Source organism: Salmo salar, chromosome 01 (genome assembly GCF_965601325.2).
Source record: "Salmo salar chromosome 01, fSalSal1, whole genome shotgun sequence".
In the NCBI taxonomy this organism is placed as follows: Eukaryota; Metazoa; Chordata; class Actinopteri; order Salmoniformes; family Salmonidae; genus Salmo; species Salmo salar.
Window position 1 is genome coordinate 45,161,995 of NC_138291.1, and position 23,006 is coordinate 45,185,000.

The 23,006-nt window shown below is 43.2% G+C and overlaps 2 protein-coding genes across 3 annotated transcripts in view; one reads left to right on the forward strand and one right to left on the reverse strand.

Moving 5' to 3' along the window:
* The window catches only part of grm1b (glutamate receptor, metabotropic 1b), a 28,649-nt gene extending 26,913 nt beyond the window's left edge, over positions 1-1,736 (reverse strand). The window contains exon 1 of the mRNA XM_014197109.3: positions 1,627-1,736. The gene's annotated coding sequence lies outside the window, so the exon portion shown is untranslated. The remainder of the gene's footprint in view (positions 1-1,626) is intronic.
* A 1,396-nt stretch (positions 1,737-3,132) lies between these two features.
* Positions 3,133-23,006, forward strand: part of shprh (SNF2 histone linker PHD RING helicase) — a 35,537-nt gene continuing 15,663 nt past the window's right edge. The window contains exons 1-18 of one of the 2 annotated variants that reach the window (XM_014197079.3): positions 3,133-3,297; positions 3,819-4,541; positions 4,806-4,935; positions 6,088-6,306; positions 6,456-6,534; positions 6,810-6,960; positions 11,779-11,887; positions 11,975-12,231; positions 12,435-13,142; positions 13,396-13,647; positions 13,865-13,943; positions 14,117-14,280; positions 14,468-14,724; positions 15,339-15,460; positions 15,702-15,790; positions 16,001-16,093; positions 16,305-16,412; positions 16,750-16,892. In XM_014197079.3, the coding sequence (XP_014052554.2) occupies positions 3,828-4,541; positions 4,806-4,935; positions 6,088-6,306; positions 6,456-6,534; positions 6,810-6,960; positions 11,779-11,887; positions 11,975-12,231; positions 12,435-13,142; positions 13,396-13,647; positions 13,865-13,943; positions 14,117-14,280; positions 14,468-14,724; positions 15,339-15,460; positions 15,702-15,790; positions 16,001-16,093; positions 16,305-16,412; positions 16,750-16,892 (3,674 nt within the window). In that variant the 5' untranslated portion in view covers positions 3,133-3,297; positions 3,819-3,827. The remainder of the gene's footprint in view (positions 3,298-3,818; positions 4,542-4,805; positions 4,936-6,087; positions 6,307-6,455; positions 6,535-6,809; positions 6,961-11,778; positions 11,888-11,974; positions 12,232-12,434; positions 13,143-13,395; positions 13,648-13,864; positions 13,944-14,116; positions 14,281-14,467; positions 14,725-15,338; positions 15,461-15,701; positions 15,791-16,000; positions 16,094-16,304; positions 16,413-16,749; positions 16,893-23,006) is intronic. The other variant, XM_014197086.3, reaches the window with a different exon arrangement.

The following is a 23,006-nucleotide window of genomic DNA, read 5'->3' on the forward strand; positions in this document are numbered from 1 at the left end:
TTTAACACTTTTTTGGTTACTACATAATTCCATATGTGTTATTTCATAGTTTTGATGTCTTCAGTATTATTCTACAATGTAGAAAATAGTCAAAATGTATAAAAACCCTGGAATGAGTAGGTGTGTCCAAACCTTTGACTGGTACTGTATATAACCTATTGAGATTTTCAACGTCGAACGGACATTCAAATTGACAATCACTTACAAACAGTTTGGGTAAAATAGGCTATTTCACAGTTTTTCATTGATTCAAATGTTTCAGACATTTGTGAATAAAATGCCATATTATTAATAGTGGGTGAAGTCCGCATTAGTGGGACATCCGGTGTAGTGGGACATTTGTGTTTGAGAGTACTGTACTATGGTAATTTTGCAAACCAATCACAACAAATGTTATTTTGGGGTTGCTACTGCATGTGTTCTGTGTTGGTTAGTGTGACATCGCATCATTGATGAGTGTGGTCAGGTTTCTTAGATGGGGTAACCCGTTGAAAATGATGAAAAATCGCTGTACTATGAAACCTTGCACTAGAATGACAAGGCTGCCATTCTGTAAATTATAATTTAACAATCTAGCATTTTGGCGTTAAAATTTATATTTATTAATATCGTTTTGAAGTATAATAAACATTAATGTAAACTGCTTGAATATTTTACAAAAATCTGATATATAGTACTGTCTCATATCTAATGAAGGAAATTACTGACAGGGAACTTTTCAGCTGTAAAAAAGCATAACATAAACCTTTAATCAATTGAAATGTAATTTCCTTCATTAGATATTCTAAAGTACATTGAAATATGTTGTTGTAGTTATTTATAACATCTCAAAATCAAGTCTAGACGCTATATAGCACATAAACATCATGGGATGACAGTGAAAGGAATTAAAGGGAAATAACAAGGCTGGTAGGGAAAGAAAGGAAGAACAATGATATGTAAGAAACGTAGGCTAGAAAAGAGCCTCAATTTATGAAAGGGGACAGCATTTAGGGAATAATAGAGGTGATTCAGGATAAATGAAAAGCCGAGCAAGCTCCTTTAGATAGATTTTCACCAAGAGCTTGGAATGTCCCCAAATCAATTTCCCAATAGCTTTGAGAAGGTCTAATAGAATATTATTGACTAAATTAAAAACAAATGAAACAGAGAGTGTGTTATCTATAAGCCTCTACAAAGTCTTATTGATGATTTCATAACAAGTGCCAGCTGAAGTGGGACACTAATGTATTTCTAATGAGAAAATAGTGTCCCACTTCATCTACTTAAGTGTCCCACTAAAACTTAAAGCCACGCTTTAGCAAAACTAGGGGTCTGATGTTATTTTAGGGGTATTAGCATCCACTGAATAATACATTATCAACTTGCTTCATCATCACAATGTAGATAAGACCTTCATTAATTGAAATAAACATACATTGAGTAGGGGTAGACTCATTTTGATTGTGTACATAGCCATCTACCAAAAAGTGGCCCACTCATGCATATATCACCCTAACTAAACAAAATGCTACCATCACTGATGTTCACATGAAGAGCAGTCTCCTCCATTCATGTTACGTTGCACCTTTTGAAATCCTTAGCATAAAACACCTTAAATATCATAACGTTAGAGTGTGGACATACCTGCACCTCCTGCCTCGAAACATTGCGTACCTCGTCTCCTGAACCTCTCAGTTTGGAGCCCAAGTTAAGCCTTTGCTGCGCCAATACAGGGTTTCTCTTTTTGCCCCCTCTCTCTCTCTGCCTCTCTCTCCCTCTCTCTCTCTCTCTTTGAAATGCAGCATGGGTGCCCCCATTCTATTCCTCTTGATCATTGCATGCATCTTTAAAATCGGGTCACATGAACTGCATTGTATGTCCCCGATAAAAGACAGTATGCAGAGAGATAGACATGTAGTATGCATTTGCATGGTGGAGTATTGTAAGCTACATTAAAAAGTTAATTGCTTTATTTGTTTTTCAAAATAAAGGTATGATCATGTCAGTATGAAATTAGGCTATAGGATTCTGAAGCTATTGGCTAATAGTAGTAGGCTAGGCTAGCCAGTGGTATAAACTGATATGTAACATATCTAAATAGACAACAGCATCTATTTGTTTGGCGGCCCATCCAGTGGCTGCGCATCCAAGATAAGCTTCCCTAAAGTAATTTGAACTTGCCATAATTATATACTTAATGCTGTCTATACAAAAATAAATTAAATCATTCAAGGATTTAGCCACAGAGGATCAATAGCTTATTTTAAAAAATATATATGTTGATTGATTGCTTTAAATCCCAGCGCAGCGCATAACCTAAACTCAGGAATCGCGCAATTTGGGCAGCGCGCGTAGCAAATAGCTGATTTACAGCTGTCAGTGTAAAGCATCTACAATCCTAAACCTATCACAATATTTCGTAATTAAATTGCGGAAAAAGCACAAACGAGAGGAGACAAAAACAAATCTCTAACCTGTTTGTCTTTAGTTAAACTAACAAAATTCCCAACTCCCAAAGGAGCCTATTTTATTGGCACTATAGCAGAGAGCGTCGGTGAGTGCATATTCACTGTCTTTATCATTAGGTGAGTCCGTGCCACTGGTAGTTTTCTTTAGGACAATAATTTCCTCTTGGCTAGATGGACGTCATATTAAAGATTCGGCCATGGAGAGTAAAGTGTCGTAGATTTGCATGAAATGTGTTTGTAAAAGGCAAACATTTTCTCGCATCATACAAAAAAAATAAAAAATAGCTGGGGCTGAGCTCTGGACCTGTGCAAAGAAAGGAGTGGGAAATCAGAACGAACAGTTATTTAGCCTATATTATTAGCCAAATGTATGACTATGCAATATACTCACCACATTATAGGAATAGTAGGCTATTTTACATCAGTCTGCACATGCGACGATAGATGCATGCAATGCTTTATCATTTAAGGTGACGTTTTTCGTGAAAAAAATATAGCTTCCTCAAACGTTTGACAGAATTATTATAATTTTGTGAGACGTGACTGGGGCAAATTGAAGGCGTCAAGAAAGAGAGCAAAAGCCATATTTTTTTGTTGTACTCTTTGCAGACAGAGAGCAATGCTGCGACCTAGTGGTTGTGGTCCGACGGTTGTGGTTCAACCTTGTTGTGACGCTACCTCACTTCCGTCCTGTACTACGAAAACATGGCGCACCGCAGCGGCGGAGGAGCTGGCTGTTTAAGAAGACAGTAAAGTCCATTCTTGACTGATTTTGATCAACCAGACCAGTCTATTATTTCGTCTGCAGGGACCAGGAACAGAGACGACGCTTTGTGAGAAATAAAAAGTAAATGTTCAATGTTTGTTAGAGCCAGCCAGTAGACATATTTGCTATCAAAGCCAGACAACAATCACAATGCACCTAGAAGCGGCACTGTGGTGTTGCCTACTCGTTACATTGTAGCGAAAATGTTGCAGTATGGGATTTCTACATTGCAGAGCCATTATTGACACTTAGTAGTTCGATAATCAATCAGTCAGCAGTTGTCATAATGTGAAGACAATTAGCAAGTTTACACCTAGGATTTAGAACGACAGGATAACGAAATTGCCCAACTACGACGTTTTATGGTAATCTGGCATAGACTTCAATGGTATAAGTAGATCCGACAGGTGTTTTTAAAAAATCCATGCGTGTCCATAACGTGGGTTTTTGCTTTGATTAACTAACCTCTAATCACTTTTATTGCATGGTTCTGCATAACTCAGTTCCCTCCAAAAATGGTGCAAACTTTCATCTGGGCATGCTTTACTCATCATAAGCATTACAGCAGTGAGTGACTTTCCTGACATCCTATGCTCTCCTAGGTTGCCATCATGAGCAACAGAAGGAAGCGTGCCCCACCGGTGAGGGTAGATGAGGAGGCCAAGAAGAAGCTGAACTGGAACATGCATGAGGACCGCAGGATTGAGACTCTACTCCAAGAAGAGGAAGACCAGATTCCAACCAGCTCATTTCTGTCCACCGGCCACCACATCCCAACTGCTTCCCTTCTCTTCACCGGCGACCAGATTTCTACCAGTTCCCTTCTTTCGACCACCCACCAGATCCCAACCGGTTCGCTTCTCTTGAGCGTCCAGGAGGACTGTGAGGCAAGCTGCTCCAGCTCAGGAGCTCTGTTGTCAGACCTAGGACTAGGAGAGGACCCCCAGCTCCCTGCTTCCTCCTCCACAGACACCTCCTCCACCTTCCTCTCCCTCACTGTGCTTCCTCTTTATGACCTGGCTCATATCTGGAAGTCTCTGATTGGGGAGTTCAGCCTCCGTCCTCCCCCTCTGTGGGTTAACCCCCCAGGCTGTGACCAGAGGGCCTTCACCCTTCGTAGGACAGGAGATCAGTTGTGCCTCAGTTTGACCAGCAGCAGCGAAGAGTGCAGTACTAGTACAGGAGGACTGGAGACGAGGCCTCTGGATAGGACCTGCCCAGTGGAGTGTTTCCTGGCTGGAGGGATAGTATTGGAGGAGCTGGACTGGCTACAGAAGAGAAGAGCTGTGCAGCTGTGTCATCAGCCAGGAGAGGATGAAATTAAGGTGTGCAGTTTCACTTTATATCCTCTGTGATCACTTGGAGAGTAGTGTCAATATTACACTTTTTCCAGTTCTTCACAAGTGCTTCAATGAAATGTGTAGTTTTTTTCAGCGTGGTGGCTGATGTAGTCACCCATCCATTGTGTTCGGCCATTATGGTTATGAATATGGAATGAATTATTAAGTTGCCTTTTATTTTGCTGTTTATATTTCTGAAGAAGTGCAGTGGTGTTTTTTCTCCTGTGTTTGTTGGCCTTCCCACGGCAGGTGGGGATATATGTACTGGAATCGGGATTGGGAAAGCCTGAATTCCTCAGCGAGGGAAACGGACGGATCAGAAAGGCAAATCAACTGATACAGAAGTTAATGGAGTTTTACTATGACTTTATCATCCCTGGTAAGTAACTTGTATCTCTTCTTCTTCTTCCTCCTCCCTCTCCTCCTGGGTCGTTCCACCAATTCAGTGCCTTTTGAGAAGTGTAACATGGACATGTATTTTTTTATTTCACCTAATTTTAACATTCTGTCATAAATAGCACATGTTCAACTTAAAAAACAAACATGGTTTCCCATCTCAAGAGGTTCAATAAAAAAATGACTGTAGTAAATGTCTATTAAGTGGCAAATAAAGTAACAGGGTTGACCGTAACGGGGTTGATAATTTCATCTTAAATCCATCATAAAACCCCATGTGAAAGGGGGAATGGGAGCTTGTTGTGTGCGACAGGGAGTGGCAATTGAAGGCAAAAAAACGAACATTTCTAGCCTGTCTATCTATGGGTAACAGGGTTGTTTTCCACCACAAAACACCAGAAAAAAAAGAGTAGAACCAGCACACCTGCTTTTTAACTATGATTTGACTATTAAAATATTTAACAAGGAATAGTTTCACCATATTAAAATGAGAGTTCAGTTCACATAACAGGGTTGACCTTTAAATGAATTACTAATCACATTAAATAAATCATCTTCAGAAATTGTCAAAGCAACAACATAACTAGGGCTTTACAACAATGGTGAAAACCTGGATGCATTTTGAGGTTAAGTGGGTTAAAATCTAGAAAGTGCACGGAGGGGAGTCATAGAGGGTGCACGGAGAGGCATGTAAAAATGGCTGATTTTGGAGGCAGGTAGCCTAGCGGTTAAGAGCGATGGGCCGGTAACCGAAAGGTTGAATCCCCGAGCCGACTATGTGAAAAATCTGTCTGTAACCTTGAGCAAGGCACCTAACCCTAATTCCTCCCGTAAGTCGCTCTGGATAAGAGCGCCTGCTAAATGAATCAATTGTAAAAAATAAAATAACAAAAATGGCACTTTAGCTAGTCTTTATTCACAATAAAAATCTGATTTATTGAATTCTCCATGTGGTCTATATTAAAGGGCACTTCATTTAATATAACAGGCTATTAAAATTCAATATGTTGCACAATTTCTACTTAATATATCAAATGGACACAAAACGTACTCATTTCGTGGAACAACCCTCCTTACTTCTCCTCCTCAATTGACCCATGACACTCTGTGTACCATTTCTCTGTTCCCATGTTAGAAGTGGTGTCGACCGAGGAGGAGGAGTGTGACACTGACTTGGAGAGGCAGAACGTGGAGGAGCTGTATGATTACGTCAGACACCACCAGAGAGAGAACCAGGACCTGAGCATAGATGTACAGCACAAGGCTCTTATCCCAGTCCTCAGGCCATACCAGAGTCAGGCTGTTAACTGGATGCTGAGGAGAGAGAAGTACAGGAGCAGTAGCTCTTCTCAAGGTATTCATTCTCCCTGTAGGCAAAACTGGTTGAAATGAATCCATTTTGCCTGCCAGGTTGTACATTATGGAACTAATTCCAAATGGGGAAGTATTTTCTATTTTAATTATCCTGGACAACTGTAACAATATGTCATTTCCCCTTCCCAGAACAATCTCTAAATTTCCTATGGAGGGAGCTTGTCACATTGTGTGGGAAGAAGCTATTCTACAATCCATATACAGGCTGGTATGACCTTATCTACACATATCTTTATTATCAGACACTGGCAGATAACGCAAATCATAAACAAAGAAATATAATCAATCAGCCTCTGAACTGGGTTTAATACATTGTTATTACATGGATATCACGTTTTATTACAGTTTATATTATCAATGTCATGACCCTATCTCCCTGATGCAGCCTGATAGTTATTACAGTGTTTTTACTGTTTTTAAATACATACAAACATACATGGACCATTTCTTGTCTATTGCTCTAATTCTCCTTCCTCCCTGCAGCCTGATTCGAGAGTTCCCCCTGGCCGGGGTGGAGTGGCCTGGGGGGATCCTGGCTGATGAGATGGGCCTGGGGAAGACTGTGGAGGTCCTGGCTCTTATACTGAACAACAGCAGACAGGGCCTGAAGCAGGAGGCCCTCACCCTGCCTCTGGTGAGAACCATGTTATGATGGTGCTGGAAGGGGTGGCTGCCGTCTTATCGGCTCTTAACCAACCATGCTATTTAGTTGTTTTTTTTGCGTTGTTTCGTAACTTGTTTTGTACATAATGTTGCTGCTACCGTCTCTTATGACCGAAAAGAGCTTCCGGACATCAGAATTGCGATTACTCACCTCAGATTAGACAAAGAGTTTTTCTTCAATGAGTTGGAGGGTAGGGATATACTACAGACACCTGACGAGGCCCAGATCCCCATCATTCGCTGGAGAAGCAAACTGAGATTTTGCGGAAAAAGACCAGGGTGCCTTGTGAGGATCAGGCGACGAGTGGCTAATCTTCCTTTGCTTTCCGTCCTGCTAGCTAACGTTCAATCGCTGGAAAATAAATGGGACGAACTGAAAGCACGTATATCCTACCAACGGGACATTAAAAACAGTAATATCTTGTTTCACCGAGTCGTGGCTGAACGACGACATTAACCTCTTACATCTAGACGTTCCGCTAGCGGAACACCTGCTCCAATATCCAATGATAGGCGTGGCGCGAATTACAAATTCCTCAAAAATACAAAAACTTCAATTTTTCAACCATATGACTATTTCACAGCATTTTAAAGACAAGACTCTCCTTTATCTAACCACACTGTCCGATTTCAAAAAGGCTTTACAGCGAAAGCAAAACATTAGATTATGTCAGCAGAGTACCAAGCCAGAAATAATCAGACACCCATTTTTCAAGCTAGCATATAATGTCACAAAAACCCAGAAGACAGCTAAATGCAGCACTAACCTTTGATGATCTTCATCAGATGACACACCTAGGACATTATGTTATACAATACATGCATGTTTTGTTCAATCAAGTTCATATTTATATCAAAAAACAGCTTTTTACATTAGCATGTGACGTTCAGAACTAGCATACCCCCCGCAAACTTCCGGGGAATTTGCTAACAATTTACTAAATTACTCACGATAAACGTTCACAAAAAGCATAACAATTATTTTAAGAATTATAGATACAGAACTCCTCTATGCACTCGATATGTCCGATTTTAAAATAGCTTTTTGGTGAAAGCACATTTTGCAATATTCTAAGTACATAGCCCAGCCATCACGGGCTAGCTATTTAGACACCCGGCAAGTTTAGCACTCACCAATATCAGATTTACTATTATAAAAGTTTGATTACCTTTTGTTGTCTTCGTCAGAATGCACTCCCAGGACTGCTACTTCAATAACAAATGTTGGTTTGGTCCAAAATAATCCATCGTTATATCCGAATAGCGGCATTTTGTTCGTGCGTCCCAGACACTATCCGAATGGTAAAGAAGGGTCGCGCGCATGGCGCAATTCGTGACAAAAAAAAAAATCTAAATATTCCATTACCGTACTTCGAAGCATGTCAACCGCTGTTTAAAATCCATTTTTATGCCATTTTTCTCGTAAAAAAGCGATAATATTCCGACCGGGAATGTCCATTTAGCTAAACAGAGGAAAGAAAACAAAGCTTTCGGTCGACGCGGGCACGAGCCTGAGTCTCACAGTACTGTAACCAGCCACTACCCAAACGCGCTACTTTGTTTCAGCCAGAGCCTGCAAAGCCACGATTCACCATTTTGCCACCTTCTGAGAGCCTATGGCAGCCGTAGGAAGTGTCACGGGACAGCTAAAATCCTCACTCTTCAATAAACAGAGACAAGAAGAACGATACCTTGTCAGACAGGCCACTTCCTGCATGAAATCTTCTCAGGTTTTTGCCTGCCATATGAGTTCTGTTATACTCACAGACACCATTCAAACAGTTTTAGAAACTTTAGGGTGTTTCCTATCCAAAGCCAATAATTATATGCATATTCTAGTTACTGGGCAGGAGTAGTAACCAGATTAAATCGGGTACGTTTTTTATCCAGCCGTGAAAATACTGCCCCCTAGCCATAACAGGTTAAGAACATACAGCTGGCGGGTTATACACTCTATCAGCAGGATAGAACAGCAGCCTTTGGTAAGACACGTATGTAAACAACAGCTGGTGCGCAATATCTAAGGAAGTCTTATGGCTTTGCTTGCCTGAGGTAGAGTATCTCATGATAAGCTGTAGACCACACTATTTACCTAGAGAGTTTTCATCTGTATTTTTCGTAGCTGTCTACATACCACCACAGACCGATGCTGGCACTAAAACCGCACTCAGTGAGCTGTATAACGCCATAAGCAAACAGGAAAACACTCATCCAGAGGTGGCGCTCCTAGTGGCATGGGACTTTAATGCAGGGAAACGTAAATCAGTTTTACCTCATTTCTATCAGCATGTTAAATGTGCAACCAGAGTGGGAAAAAATCTTGACCACCTTTACTCCACACACAGAGACGCATACAAAACTCTCCCTCAACCTCCATTTGGCAAATCTGACCATAATGCTATCCTCCTGATTCCTGCTTACAAGCAAAAATTAAAGCAGGAAGCACCAGTGACTCGGTCTATAAAAAGTGGTCAGATGAAGCAGATGCTAAACTACAGGACTGTTTTGCTAGCACAGACTGGAATATGTTCCGGGATTCTTCCGATGGCTTTGAGGAGTACACCACATCAGTCACTGGCTTTATCAGTAAGTACATCGAGGCAACATTCGCACTGAGCTAAAGGGTAGAGCTGCCGCTTTCAAGGAGCAGGACTCTAACCTGGAAGCTTATAAGAAATCCCGCTATGCCCTCCGACGAACCATGAAACAGGCAAAGCGTCAATACAGGACTAAGATCGAATCGTACTACACCGACTCCGACACTCGTTGGATGTGGCAGGGCTTGCAACTATTACAGACTACAAAGGGAAGCACAGCCGAGAGCTGCCCAGCGACACGAGCCTACCAGACGAGCTAAATAACTTCAATGCTCGCTTTGAGGCAAGTAACACTAAAACATGCATGAGAGCAACAGCTGTTCCGGACGACTGTGTGATCACGCTCTCTGCAGCTGATGTGAGTAAGACCTTTTAAACAGGTCAACATTCACAAGGCCACAGGGCCAGACGAATTACCAGGACCTGTACTCCGAGCATGCGCTGACCAACTGGCAAGTGTCTTCACTGACATTTTCAACCTCTCCCTGTCTGAGTCTGTAATAGCAACATGATTCAAGCAGACCACCGTAGTCCTTGTGCCCAAGAACACTAAGGTAACCTTCCTAAATGATTACCGACCCGTAGCTCTCACATCTGTAGCCATGAAATGCTTTGAAAGGCTGGTCATGGCGCACATCAACACCATTATCCCAGAAACCCTAGGCCCACTGCAATTTGCATACTGCACCAACAGATCCACAGATGATGCAATCTCTATTGCACTCCACACTGCCCTTTCACACCTGGACAAAAGGAACACCTATGTGAGAATGCTATTCATTGACTACAGCTCAGCGTTCAACACCATAGTGCCCTCAAAGCTCAACACTAAGCTAAGGACCCTGGGACTAAACACCTCCCTCTGCAACTGGATCCTGGACTTCCTGACGGGCCGCCCCCAGGTGATAAGGGTAGGTAGCAACACATCCGCCATGCTGATCCTCAACACGGGGGCCCCTCAGCGGTGCGTGCTCAGTCCCTTCCTGTTCTCCCTGTTCACTCATGACTGCACGGCCAGGCACGACTCCAACACCATCATTAAAGTTTGCTGATGACGCAACAATGGTAGGCCTGATCACCGACAACAATGAGACGGTCTATAGGGAGGAGGTCAGAGACCTGGCCGTGTGGTGCAAGGACAACAACCTCTCCCTCAACGTGATCAAGACAAAGGAGATGATTGTGGACTACAAGAAAAGGAGGACCGAGCACACCCCCATTCTCATCGACGGGGCTGTAGTGGAGCAGGTTGAGAGCTTCAAGTACCTTGGCGTCCACATCACCAACAAACTAACATGGTCCAAGCACAGCAAGACAGTCGTGAAGAGAACACAACAAAATATATTCCCCCTCAGGAGACTGAAAAGATTTGGCATGGGTCCTCAGATCCTCAAAAGGTTTTACAGCTGCACCATCGAGAGCATCCTGACTGGCTGCATCACTGCCTGGTATGGCAACTGCTCGGCCTTCGACCACAAGGCACTACAGAGGGTAGTGCGAACGGCCCAGTTCATCACCGGGGCCAAGCTTCCTACCATCCAGGACCTGTATACCAGGCGGTGTCAGAGGAAGGCCCTAGAAATTGTCAAAGACTCCAGCCACCCTAGTCATAGACTGTTCTCTCTGCTGCCGCACGGCAAGCGGTACCGGAGCGCCAAGTCTTGGTCGAAGAGGCTTCTAAACATCTTCTACCCCCCCAAGCCATAAGACTCCGGAACAACTAATCAAATGGCTACCCAGACTATTTTCATTGCCCCCCTCCCCTTCTACGCTGCTGCTACTCTTTTATTATCTATGCATAGTCACTTTACATGTACATATTACCTCAATTACCTCTACACCGGTGCCCCCACACATTGACTCTGTACAGGTACCCCCTGTATATAGCCTCGCTATTGTTATTTACAGCTGCTCTTTGATATTTGTTATTCTGATCTCTTACTTTTTTTTGGGGGGGGGGGGTATTTTCTTAAAACTGCATTGTTGGTGAAGGGCTTGTAAGTAAGCATTTAACTGTAAGGTCTACATCTGTTGTATTCGGCGCATGTGACAAATAGGAGGGCATCAAATGGCACTTTGACTTTCTCTCCTGTCTTGACTTTATTGGCACGTCAGAGATGGGATTTTTTTTTTTTCAAAGATACTCCCATTAATTGATGAACGCATAGGGTTGTCTCTCTTGTGATTTTCAGGGAAAGTCAGTGAATTATTTTGTACCACCTCCACGACCAGAAGAAGAGGAGATGCATATTATTCACTGCAAGTCAGAGGCTCAACCTAAAGTGAAAATATCCTACCCAAGTAAGTCACTGTTGATGTTGGCTACATCTTTTCAAATGAGCATTTTGATGTTTTCTTTACAACCTGTTGTGTGTTATCTCTGTGCAGCTGTGCGTGTGATGCTGCTCACGGCAATAAAAGAGATGAGGGTTGGTAAAGGAGCATCGGTCAACGCCATCTTTGCGTACATTCGCACCACATACCGGTACGACCTCTTGAAGAACCGTAACCACATCAAGAGGGCCCTTGGCAAGCTGCTGGACGAGGAACTAGTAGAGAGAGTCAAAGGTCGCGGTCTGGCCGGATCCTTTAAACTGGGGAAGAAATACAAGGAAACCAAGAAGAAGACCACCACGGCCAAGTCTGTACGTATTGGAGCCCTTGCAGAAATACATATAGTCTTCTCAGTTACACTATCTTCCATAAGATGTAGAGAGTTTGATTATAATACCCTCACTGTGTAAGCCTCAAATTTGTTTTTCTGTTCTTCTAATGGCATGCACTGCGTTCAGATTACTGCTGTTAAACCCATTGATGGTCTTTAATGGTGTTTGGTTTGGTTTTGCAGCAGAGTCCCTCCGGAGACGGTGGGCCCAGGAGAACTTCACTAAGGCGAGCAGGGAAGAAGGGGAAGACCTCTTATAAAGACCCTGATACCCCAGACCTCTCTCCTTCAGAGGATATTAGCCAGAGCTGCCTGTCCCCTGACTGTCCACTTTCTGTTGAGGACAGTAAAGATGAACAGCAGGATGGACGCCTTGAGAAGGAGCAGGAGGGACGCAGCGACACGCTAAGCGCCTCACAGGAGCTGTCACCTGTTGCGAAGGCAGATCGTCCTGAGGAGGACGACAAAGAGACACTCCACAACTCCCAGGAACAGGAGACGGAGAGAGTGGATAAAGTGGAAGATGCCCCTGAAGAGAGTAAGCAGCAACCAGGGCCACCTGTCACTCCGGAAATGCCGCCGGCCACCCGGGTGTCGTTCACCCCCTTCAACACCCCAGACTACCGCTTTGAGTGTATCTGTGGCGAGCTGGGTCTCATCGACTACAAGGCCCGGGTGCAGTGTCTCAACTGCCAGCTGTGGCAGCATGCAGAGTGTGTGAACTACAAGGAGGAAAGCCTAGACACCACACCGTTCTACTGTCCTCACTGCCTGGTGGCCATGACACCTGTCCCTACAGGAGCTACCCTCATCATCTCCCCTTCGTCCATCTGTCATCAGTGGGTTGAGGAGATCAACAAACACATCAGCTCCTCATCACTACGAGTACTGGTAAGGACTTTTATAGGTCTGCACTAAACAGTTATATTACAGTTGAACTTTTACAAATAGTTTGGAATCTTAATTGTTAGCTTATGTTCGTTTATAAATCTGTAATTAAACAGTTATGTAACTTGATGGAAAGTGCTGCCGACACTGCTGTTTGTAGTAGCTGACATTGACCTGAGTTGCTCCACCCATCCTGCGTTGGTCCATCCTTCCATTAATCCTTCCATCCTCCCTCCATCCCTCCCACCGTCCCAAGGTGTACCAGGGGGTGAAGAAGCATGGTTTCATCCAGCCTCACATGCTGGCTGAGCAGGATGTGGTCATCACCACCTATGACGTGCTGCGCTCGGAGCTGAACTACGTAGACATCCCCCACAGCAACAGTAAGGATGGCCGGCGCTTTCGCAACCAGAAGCGATACATGGCTGTTCCCAGCCCCCTAGTGGCCGTGGAGTGGTGGCGCATCTGTCTGGACGAGGCCCAGATGGTGGAATGCACCACTGCCAAGGTGAGACGCGTGGAAAGAGAATAATAATTATGGGCGGGGGTATCCTCAAGGTTGGAGAGACTGGTCGGAAACTGGAGTGCTCTTCAGATGCCATAAATGTAAACGCAACAAGCAAGATGGTATTCCTACAATTTTCGTCAATTACCCTTGTGCTTTTTAGCATCTATGCTATTGTTTCCATTGTTACAGATTGTTGATTGTTGTTATTCTTCATCAGGCAGCAGAAATGGCTCTGCGTCTCTCGTCGGTCAACCGTTGGTGTGTCAGTGGAACTCCTGTGCAGAGAGGCCTGGAAGGTGAACTCCTAAATTCACATTTATAATTCATTGACACCTACAGTAGTTTTCAATAGTTACCATACCATGCTTCCTCGGTCTTCACTTGACTGATCTGTCTCTGATCTGTCCAGATCCGTCTTGCCTTGTCCTGTTCTTAACCCTAACCTGACAGAATGCTTTGTTCCTAACAGATCTGTATGGTCTGGTTCTGTTCTTGGGGGTCGACCCCTACTGGGTCAAGTACTGGTGGGACCAGCTGCTCTACCGACCCTACCGCCGCGGAAACACAGAGCCACTCTACAACCTGATTGGTCAGCTGCTGTGGCGATCGGCCAAGAAAGATGTCATTGATCAGGTAGGTTGGATAATAACACATTTTGTAGGATACAAATGTCTTCGTAACATATCAAGTGCCTAGTCTAGTGCCTTATCAGGTCATCATTGTGAAATATAATGTGTTTCCAATAGCTTACCTGGTTTAATGAGGTAAAGTAAGTTTTGCCTTTCTAGATTCACAAGTATCACTTTTGACTGTTTTCCAGATTCAGATTCCCCCTCAGACAGAAGAGGTCCACTGGCTGCAGTTCTCTCCAGTGGAGGGTCACTTCTACCACCGGCAGCATGAGGTGTGTTCCCAGGATGCCCTGGTTAAGCTGAGGAAGATCCAGGACTGGAGCCTGAAGCTGGGCAGCCTGGACAGACGCACGGTCAACACCATCCTGTACCCCCTGCTCAGACTCCGTCAAGCCTGCTGCCACCCACAGGCTGTCAGGGGAGAGTTCCTGCCCTTCCAGAAGAGGTAAAGGTTTAAAGATATAAAAAATATATCTCGTCCAGGAGACGTGGGTATGATGAGCCTGACTCTGTTACTGTTTTAGATTAAAAAAAGAAGATTTGCACTTGAAATTGAAGTGTAAATGTTTGGACTCTGGACTTAATCGTGCAATTTAAAAAAAAGAAGTTTTACCTTTACTGTGTTACAAGGCCCCATTCACTGTGTAAAGCAGGGTGGGGTTGGGTGGCCAATAGAAAAGCTATTGTCTGGTCATGCTGTCTTTAGCGACTGAAATGTTCTTTCTTATGTATCAGTTGGTTCGCACAGAGCCCAAATTACTAGCTGGTAATTGGATGGCTTCACACATAGAGATAAATAGTATCAATGGCCTCACGTTTGTTTGTTAGTTGATAGATAAAGCCCTACAGTTTGTCTGGGTCGCTGGTGCGGTGTTGTTTTGTTTGGTTCTGTTTGCCAGTTGGTGAGGTCTTACCTTCAATGTGTTTCAGCGCTGTTTGGTTTTGTTGGTTAATAAAGGATGCCTAAAGTGGGTTTCAGTCTCTGGTGCTGCGGTTTGGTTGTGTGTAGATTGACCTTTAGTGACTAACGGATCCTATGACCTAATGCCCCTAAAACAGCACCATGACGATGGAGGAGCTGCTCAAGTCCCTGCAGAAGAAATGTCGAGTGGAATGCGAAGAGGTTCACAGACAATTGGTGTGCGCCCTCAACGGCCTGGCAGGCATCCACATCATCAGAGGTAGACAACAAAACTCCTCCTCGCTACCTCTCCAGTGGTTCTGTCTCCTTGTCTCTTTCCCATGGGAAACTGACCGGGGAGACTGTGACATCATTGATCTGTGCTTCTCCCTATAATAAGGAGCATCCTTTATGCTAGTGCTGTGTGTGGTAGTATGGCATGACGCATGAAAGTGCTGTATAACACAGAGCGGTGTAGCTTTAACGAGGGCTGGTGTCGTTGTCGGTATTGCCACCTGTAGATGAGTTTGGTGAGGCAGTGGAAATGTACAGAGAAGTCCTGAGGTCTTCAGAGGAACACAAAGGACGACTGAAGACTGATTCACTGCAGGTATGCACTACAATCACGCAGCCGACGTCTAAAGGCCCATTGTAGACGATCAAAACCTATTCAACATCAGATTTGCAACCTTTCTGCTCATATTAACTCTCTCTTTTGTATGTGCCTTCTGCTTGATGCTGATTAGCAACAGAAGGAAACCCCTTCTGAGGTCCTGAATGTTTCTATTTCATCTTTTTGTTTCTGTGTTTTTATAAACAGAGGCTGCATGCCACACACAACCTAATGGAGCTGCTCAATGCAAAACACTCTGGGATACCGCCCACTCTGAGAGACGACCGGCTGAAAGAGGAGGTGAAACACCTGCTGATGATGGTGTCGTGTTCGGTTCCTCCCTGAGCCCGATCACCGCTTTGTGTTTCTATGACGTGGCCAAAGAAACCTAAAAGTCTTTCACTTTCCTAGGATTCGGCCTTCCTGTGTACTATCATGTCTTTCCAATTATACAGTTGTGCGTGAATGCTCGTAGAATATGTATGTATGTATATGTGTGTTATCTATATAGGCAGAGCAGCTGAGGCAGCACTACATGACCAAACACAACGCCGAGGTGTCTGAGGCCTACCAGAATCTACAGCCTGTACTGCAGAACATCAAGGAGCTCAAACGCAAAGTAAGAGACCCTCTTGTGCACAGTGCCGTTGATTAGTTTGACAAATTTAAGCAGCGCTTTCAGTGGAGGTAGGGATTTTAACCAATAGATTTGTAGTGGTTCTGTAGTGGGGGTTAGTGGGTGTTAAATCTGCTCTTTCCATTTCCAGCTGTGTCGGTCTCCAGAATCAAATCGAATAGCTAGCTAGTGTACGCAAGATTTGGTTCTGGGTTCCAAGATTAAGAGCCCCTTAACCTAAACATCACCCAGCTGTTGCATTATCCTATATGCACACGTGTCTGTGTCTGTACTTGCCCCCTATATGACTGTCTCCTCTCATCGCTGTTCTCTATGCCAGGTCAATCTACGATCCCCCTGGTGGCTGGACGTGGTACAGCGGGCCATACAGCACAACGTCGATGACGACCTGGTTTCCCGCATCCAGAACGAACTGACCTGCAGCTACAAACAGCAGGCCAACAAGTTCTCCATGGCTGACAAGTATTTGGATTTGAATTGACTAAATTTATAACAATAAATTGTTATACCGTGTTAGTTTTGGCAGCTACAGTATTTTAGATTTAGTCTTAGTCACATTTTAGCCATTTCATCCTTCGCTAGTTGTAGTTATTATCAGTCGACTAAATCTCTGGACAATTTTAGTCTAGTTTTAGTCACAGCCATTTTAGTCACATAATAGTCAGTGCATTTTATTATATTAAATAATGACTATTTAGGCTACCTCTAACTTCTATCATGTGCACATTCAGATAGCCTTGTCCAGCTAGGATGACTGTCCCCTCGTATACCTTAGCTGGCAACATTCATTATTTACAGTCATTATTTACATATATTTTCTACGGTTTTTCACAAGAGCTTCACAAAGCACATCTGTTAATCACAGGCAGCAACCTAACAGGAGTTATTCATTAAGGCCTCTAGGGCTCTCTGTTTGTAAGGCATGGATATAATATGCCTCTCTGTAACAGCAATATTTTCTCAGTCACCGCCTCTCTTAAGTAGCTGTACAACTTCTAAGCCCTGGAGCCTCAGTTCGCAACATGGCACCCATCTTGTCCGACCGCATTAGTGTCTGGCTACAGGGGACTTCTCGTCACCAATTCTGATGTTGCTCTTATGCTCTGTACTATGAACTTTCGATTGTCTGTTAGATTTTCCAACATAATAATAGCCACTTCAGTAAATAGACCGCACATTTCATTCTTCAGGAAATTCTACCCTTGACTTACATTTTCTTTCCCGTGTGAGGATGAAGGAAGAAATTACCCTTGATCGTCGCGTTACGGTTCACACAATTATGACATGGAAAATTGCCTGAGGGGAGGATAGATCAAACATTCTGAGAGGGTACATATTCATCTGCTCTTACCAGTCTCTCCCTTAGGTTTCTAGCACGTTTAAAAGCGAATCGAGGGATTTTCTGAAAAGCCTGGTCCGCAGAGGTGTCCCTAGACAGGACATGCCAATGCTTTTGTATTTTTTATTTTATTTATTTGTATTTAACCCCCTTTTTCTTCCCAATTTCGATCTTGTCTCATCGCTGCAACTCCCCAACGGGCTCGGGAGGCAAAGGTCGAGTCATGCGTGTTCTGAAACATGACCCGCCATCAACGCTTCTTAACACCCGCCCGCTTAACCCGGAAGCCAGCTGCTCCAATGTGTCGGGGGAAACACTGTTCAACTGATGACCGAAGTCAGCCTGCATGCGCCCGGCCCGCCACACGGAGTCGCTAGAGCGCTATGAGCCAACTAAAGCCCCCCCCCCCGGCCAAATCTGGACGACGCTGGGCCAATTGTGTGCCGCCCTGTGGGACTCCAAATCATGGCTGGTTGTGACACAGTCTGGGATCGAACCCGGGTCTGTAGTGACGCCTTAGACCGCTGAGATATTTAACAGCCTAAGAGATGTGGGAATAAGTAGACACAAATACAGTAGGTTGATCATTAGAAAGGTGTCACAGCTGTCGTGGAAGATAGAATGGGACCAAGGCGCAGCGGGTTGCGTGCTCAACATATTTATTATAACAATGAGAACTCCACGAAAAAACAATAAACAAACTAACGACAGGAACAGAGTAGCAGGCTCAACAAAAAGCAGTGCTAACAAATAACTACCCACAAGTGACAAACAAAACACACACCTACTTATAGGACTCCCAATCAGAGGCAACTAGAAACACCTGCCTCCAATTGAGAGTCCAGCACCCAACCTACACATAGAAAAACTAACCTAGAACATACCCATAGAAATACAAACATAAACCAGTGACCAACAAACCCCGTAATACATAAATCAACTACCCTCTGCCACGTCCTGACCAAACTACAATAACAAAATATCCTCTATACTGGTCAGGATGTGACAAAAGGGCAGGTTTAAGCGTCAATAAGCTGTACTGTGTAACATTGCTTACTTAAGAAACACAAACTTGTTTTTCAAGTTCATCGTCAGTATTACATATTCTTCAGCTGGCTGTAAGGTAGACTACGTCTAAGAGTAGACAGATGCTAACTTGAATAATGCAGGAAATTGTTTCTATCAGTATTCTTGTGATGTACACTCGTCTGAAGTCCATTGTCTTTGCGAATCAGTATATAAAAAAAAATAGACAGTTTCCTCAATGGATTCCAGAGTGAATTTTATAGTAGGCAAACTGGAATTCATGTATAGTCTGAACTCACATGTCCCACTCCAAATGAAGAATAAACATCATCAATATAACGGAACCTATATTTCAAAAGGGGGGAAAACGAATGACCATTAAAAACAAAATCTTCTTCAAGCTTCCCTATGAACAAATGTGCGTAATTCGGTATGAATGGGGACCCCATCGCAGTGCCCTGTGACTGGATGTAGAAATCATTCTCAAACTTCGTCGTTTTTGAGCCAGTTCACATAAAAAGTCAGTAGGGGGCACCTGTTCATCTCTCTTGTACATGAATATCTCCCCCATATTAGTATATAAACTGGTCACATTGATAAGATATGCTTTATTAGTCCATACAAGATGGAAAACTGTTTTCTGCTTTTTATCCAACCGCCCTAATTTACACACACATCCACACATCCGGCTGGAGAAGAAGGCAGCCTATTAGGGGGTTAAGTTCCTTGCTCAAGGGAACATCGGCGGTAGGTGGCACCTGAGATATTGATGCCAGTAACCCTCTGGTTGCCACCTCACTCCGGACAGATTTCTTCAGTAGTGGGATTCGAACAGGCAACCCTCCGGATGCTGGCCCGCTTCTCTAACCTCGAAGCTACCACCGCCCATTTTCTGAGTCAGCGATACCAAGGCATTATTGACTCAGACATTGTGCATAGAATGTCTGAGTCAGCAATGCCTTGTATAGAGTTCAGTTAAGGAAGTCCGTTGTATCCCTTAAATATGAAGGTAACAGCCGGCTTGATGTGATAATCCTAACATGGAGACAAGGCTTCAGTGGCTGACTGAGTGCCAGCAGCAATGTGACGTCTGGGAACAGGTTCTTGGCAACTCTTGTGAATTTTTTTAATTGTATAAAATTGAGGTCAGAGAACGTGTTACTGTAACATGAAGTTAGACTCATTTTTTTGTGGGATTGCTAATAGCATTGTCCAAAATAACTTTGGAATTCACCCAAAAACTTGGAGGTAGGATCACAACTCAAGGGGGAACTCAAGTCTCTGTTGCTTAATTGATTCAGTATTTCTCTTCTATATGATTCCTTTTTTTGAAGAACAGTTGCGCCCCCTTTATCTGCAGGTTTGATAACCACACTGTCATCTTTGGATAGGGAGCGTAAAGCTTGCCGCTCACCAAATGACAGGTTCTAATAAACATTTCTGAACTTCATCAGGAACAGAAAGAGATGACGCATGCTGGTCAACTATACTCAACTATACTCAAAAATACTCAATTCAAATATTTAACATTCTTGAAAATATATGTTATACATCAAAATAAAGCTTAACTTCTTGTTAATCCAGCCGCCGTGTCAGATTTCAAAAAGGCTTTACGGCGAAAGCAAACCATGCGATTATCTGAGGACAGCGCCCCGCATACAAAAGTATGAAAATCATATTTCAACCAGTCAGGTGCGACACAAAAGTCAGAAATAGCGATATAAAAAATGCCTTACCTTTGATGATCTTCATATGGTTGCACTCACAAGACTCCCAGTTACACAATAAATGTTAGTTTTGTTCGATAAAGTCCCTCTTTATATTCAAAAACGTCAGTTTTGTTGGCGCGTTTTGTTCAGTAATCCAATGGCTCAAAGGCAGTCACAACAGGCAGACGAAAAATCCAAATAGTATCCGATGTTTATAATCAATCCTCAGGTTGTTTTTAGCCTAAATAATCGATAAGATTTCAACCGGACAATAGCGTCATCAATATAAAAGAACAACAAGAAAGGCGCGCTCTCGGTCGGGCGCAAAAACAGGTCTGGTGACTTCCTGGTGTCCACTCACTCAAAGTGGTCTTACTCCCTCATTTTTCAGAATACAAGCCTGAAACAATTTCTAAAGACTGTTGACATCTAGTGGAAGCCATAGGAAGTGCAATTTGAGACCTAAGTCAATGGATACTGTAATGGCGTTCAATAGAAAACTACAAACATAAAGAAATCCCACTTCCTGGATGGATTTTTCTCAGGTTTTCGCCTGCCATATCAGTTCTGTTATACTCACAGACATTATTTTAACAGTTTTGGAAACTTTGGAGTGTTTTCTATCCAAATCTACCAATTATATACAGATCCTAGCTTCTGGGCCTGAGTAGCAGGAAATTTACTTTGGGCACGCTTTTCATCCGGAGGGGAAAATAGTGCCCCCTACACTAGTGAGGTTAAACTGTGTCGTTGTCTTAGGACTGGTGATAAGGCCCCTGTAGCCAGACACTTTAATGCAGTAAGACATGATGTGTGCCAACTGAGGTTCCAGGGCTTAGAAGTTGTACAGCCACTTAGGAGAATAACTAATAGAGAGAAATTGCTGTTACAGAGAGGCATATTATATCCATGCCTTACAAACAGAGCCCTAGAAGCCTTAAGAAATCCTGTTAGGTTGCTGCCTGTGAGCAAAGGGCATTTTTTTTTGGGGGGGGGGATTTTGACGCTCTTGTGAAAAACAATAGAAAATGTATGTAAATAATGAATGTGAAAAAGAAGGAAGCTGTACTACAATGTGACATCATCTACTATATAAATATGGGTGGATGTCTATCATTCTCCAAACGCTGACGAAGGCGCCGGCCGAAACGCGACCGTTTTGTTTTGACCTGTGCTGCTAAAAAATAAGACATTAACATGTCAGTGACTGCAGGTTTTTCCTTTCTTCCGGTATATTCCTTTTGATCCCAGCACCCAAAGCTGAGAACACCATTTTCTCTTTTTAATATTGTAACCAATGTCAGACATAATTAACCATATAGGCTAAAAGGCAGGGGTCGCAACAGTGATTGTTTTTTGGGGGGGTGTGTTTTTTTTTTTTAAGACAATCACCAGGAACTCATCAAAATAATGTAATTTAGTATTCACACAAATAAAAAAAGAGACTTGATCGTGTCTCAATGTAATCAAGGTATGAAATTATGGTATTTGAAAAGAGCAGTCTTTTTTGGGGCTTGGTTGTGGTCAATTTCCAGTATACAAATGATTATTATTTATCCCCCCATCTAGTTGCCTATCCCTGCTATAAAGCCTCAATCAGACCGCGCAACTCATAGATGTAAATTCTGCCATGAGAGGATTGCATGAAATAGTCTCAACAGATGAAAATGATGTCAAATTAAATGTCCATTAGTCTCACGTGGAATTATTATGTACTATATATAATTATTTTTTCTTTTTTTTTAGGGTATATCGTTATTGTCACAGTTTTAGTCCTTGTTGACAAGTATGTTTTCATTAGTTGGAATATATGACACTTACAGCGACTTACAGTGAGGGAAAAAAGTAATTGATCCCCTGCTGATTTTGTGCGTTTGCCCACTGACAAAGAAATGATCAGTCTATAATTTTAATGGTAGGTTTATTTGAACAGTGGGAGACAGAATAACAACAAAAAATATCCAGAAAAACGCATGTCAAAAATGTTATAAATTGATTTGCATTTTAATGAGTGAAATAAGTATTTGACCCCCTCTCAATCAGAAAGATTTCTGGCTCCCAGGTGTCTTTTATACAGGTAACGAGCTGAGATTAGGAGCACACTCTTAAAGGGAGTGCTCCTAATCACAGCTTGTTACCTGTATAAAAGAAACCTGTCTACAGAAGCAATCAATCAATCAGATTCCAAACCCTCTACCATGGCCAAGACCAAAGAGCTCTCCAAGGATGTCAGGGACAAGATTGTAGACCTACACAAGGCTGGAATGGGCTACAAGACCATCGCCAAGCAGCTTGGTGAGAAGGTGACAACAGTTGGTGCGATTATTCACAAATGGAAGAAACACAAAAGAACTGTCAATCTCCCTCGGCCTGGGGCTCCATGCAAGATCTCACCTCGTGGAGTTGCAATGATCATGAGAATGGTGAGGAATCAGCCCAGAACTACACGGGAGGTTCTTGTCAATGATCTCAAGGCAGCTGGGACCATAGTCACCAAGAAAA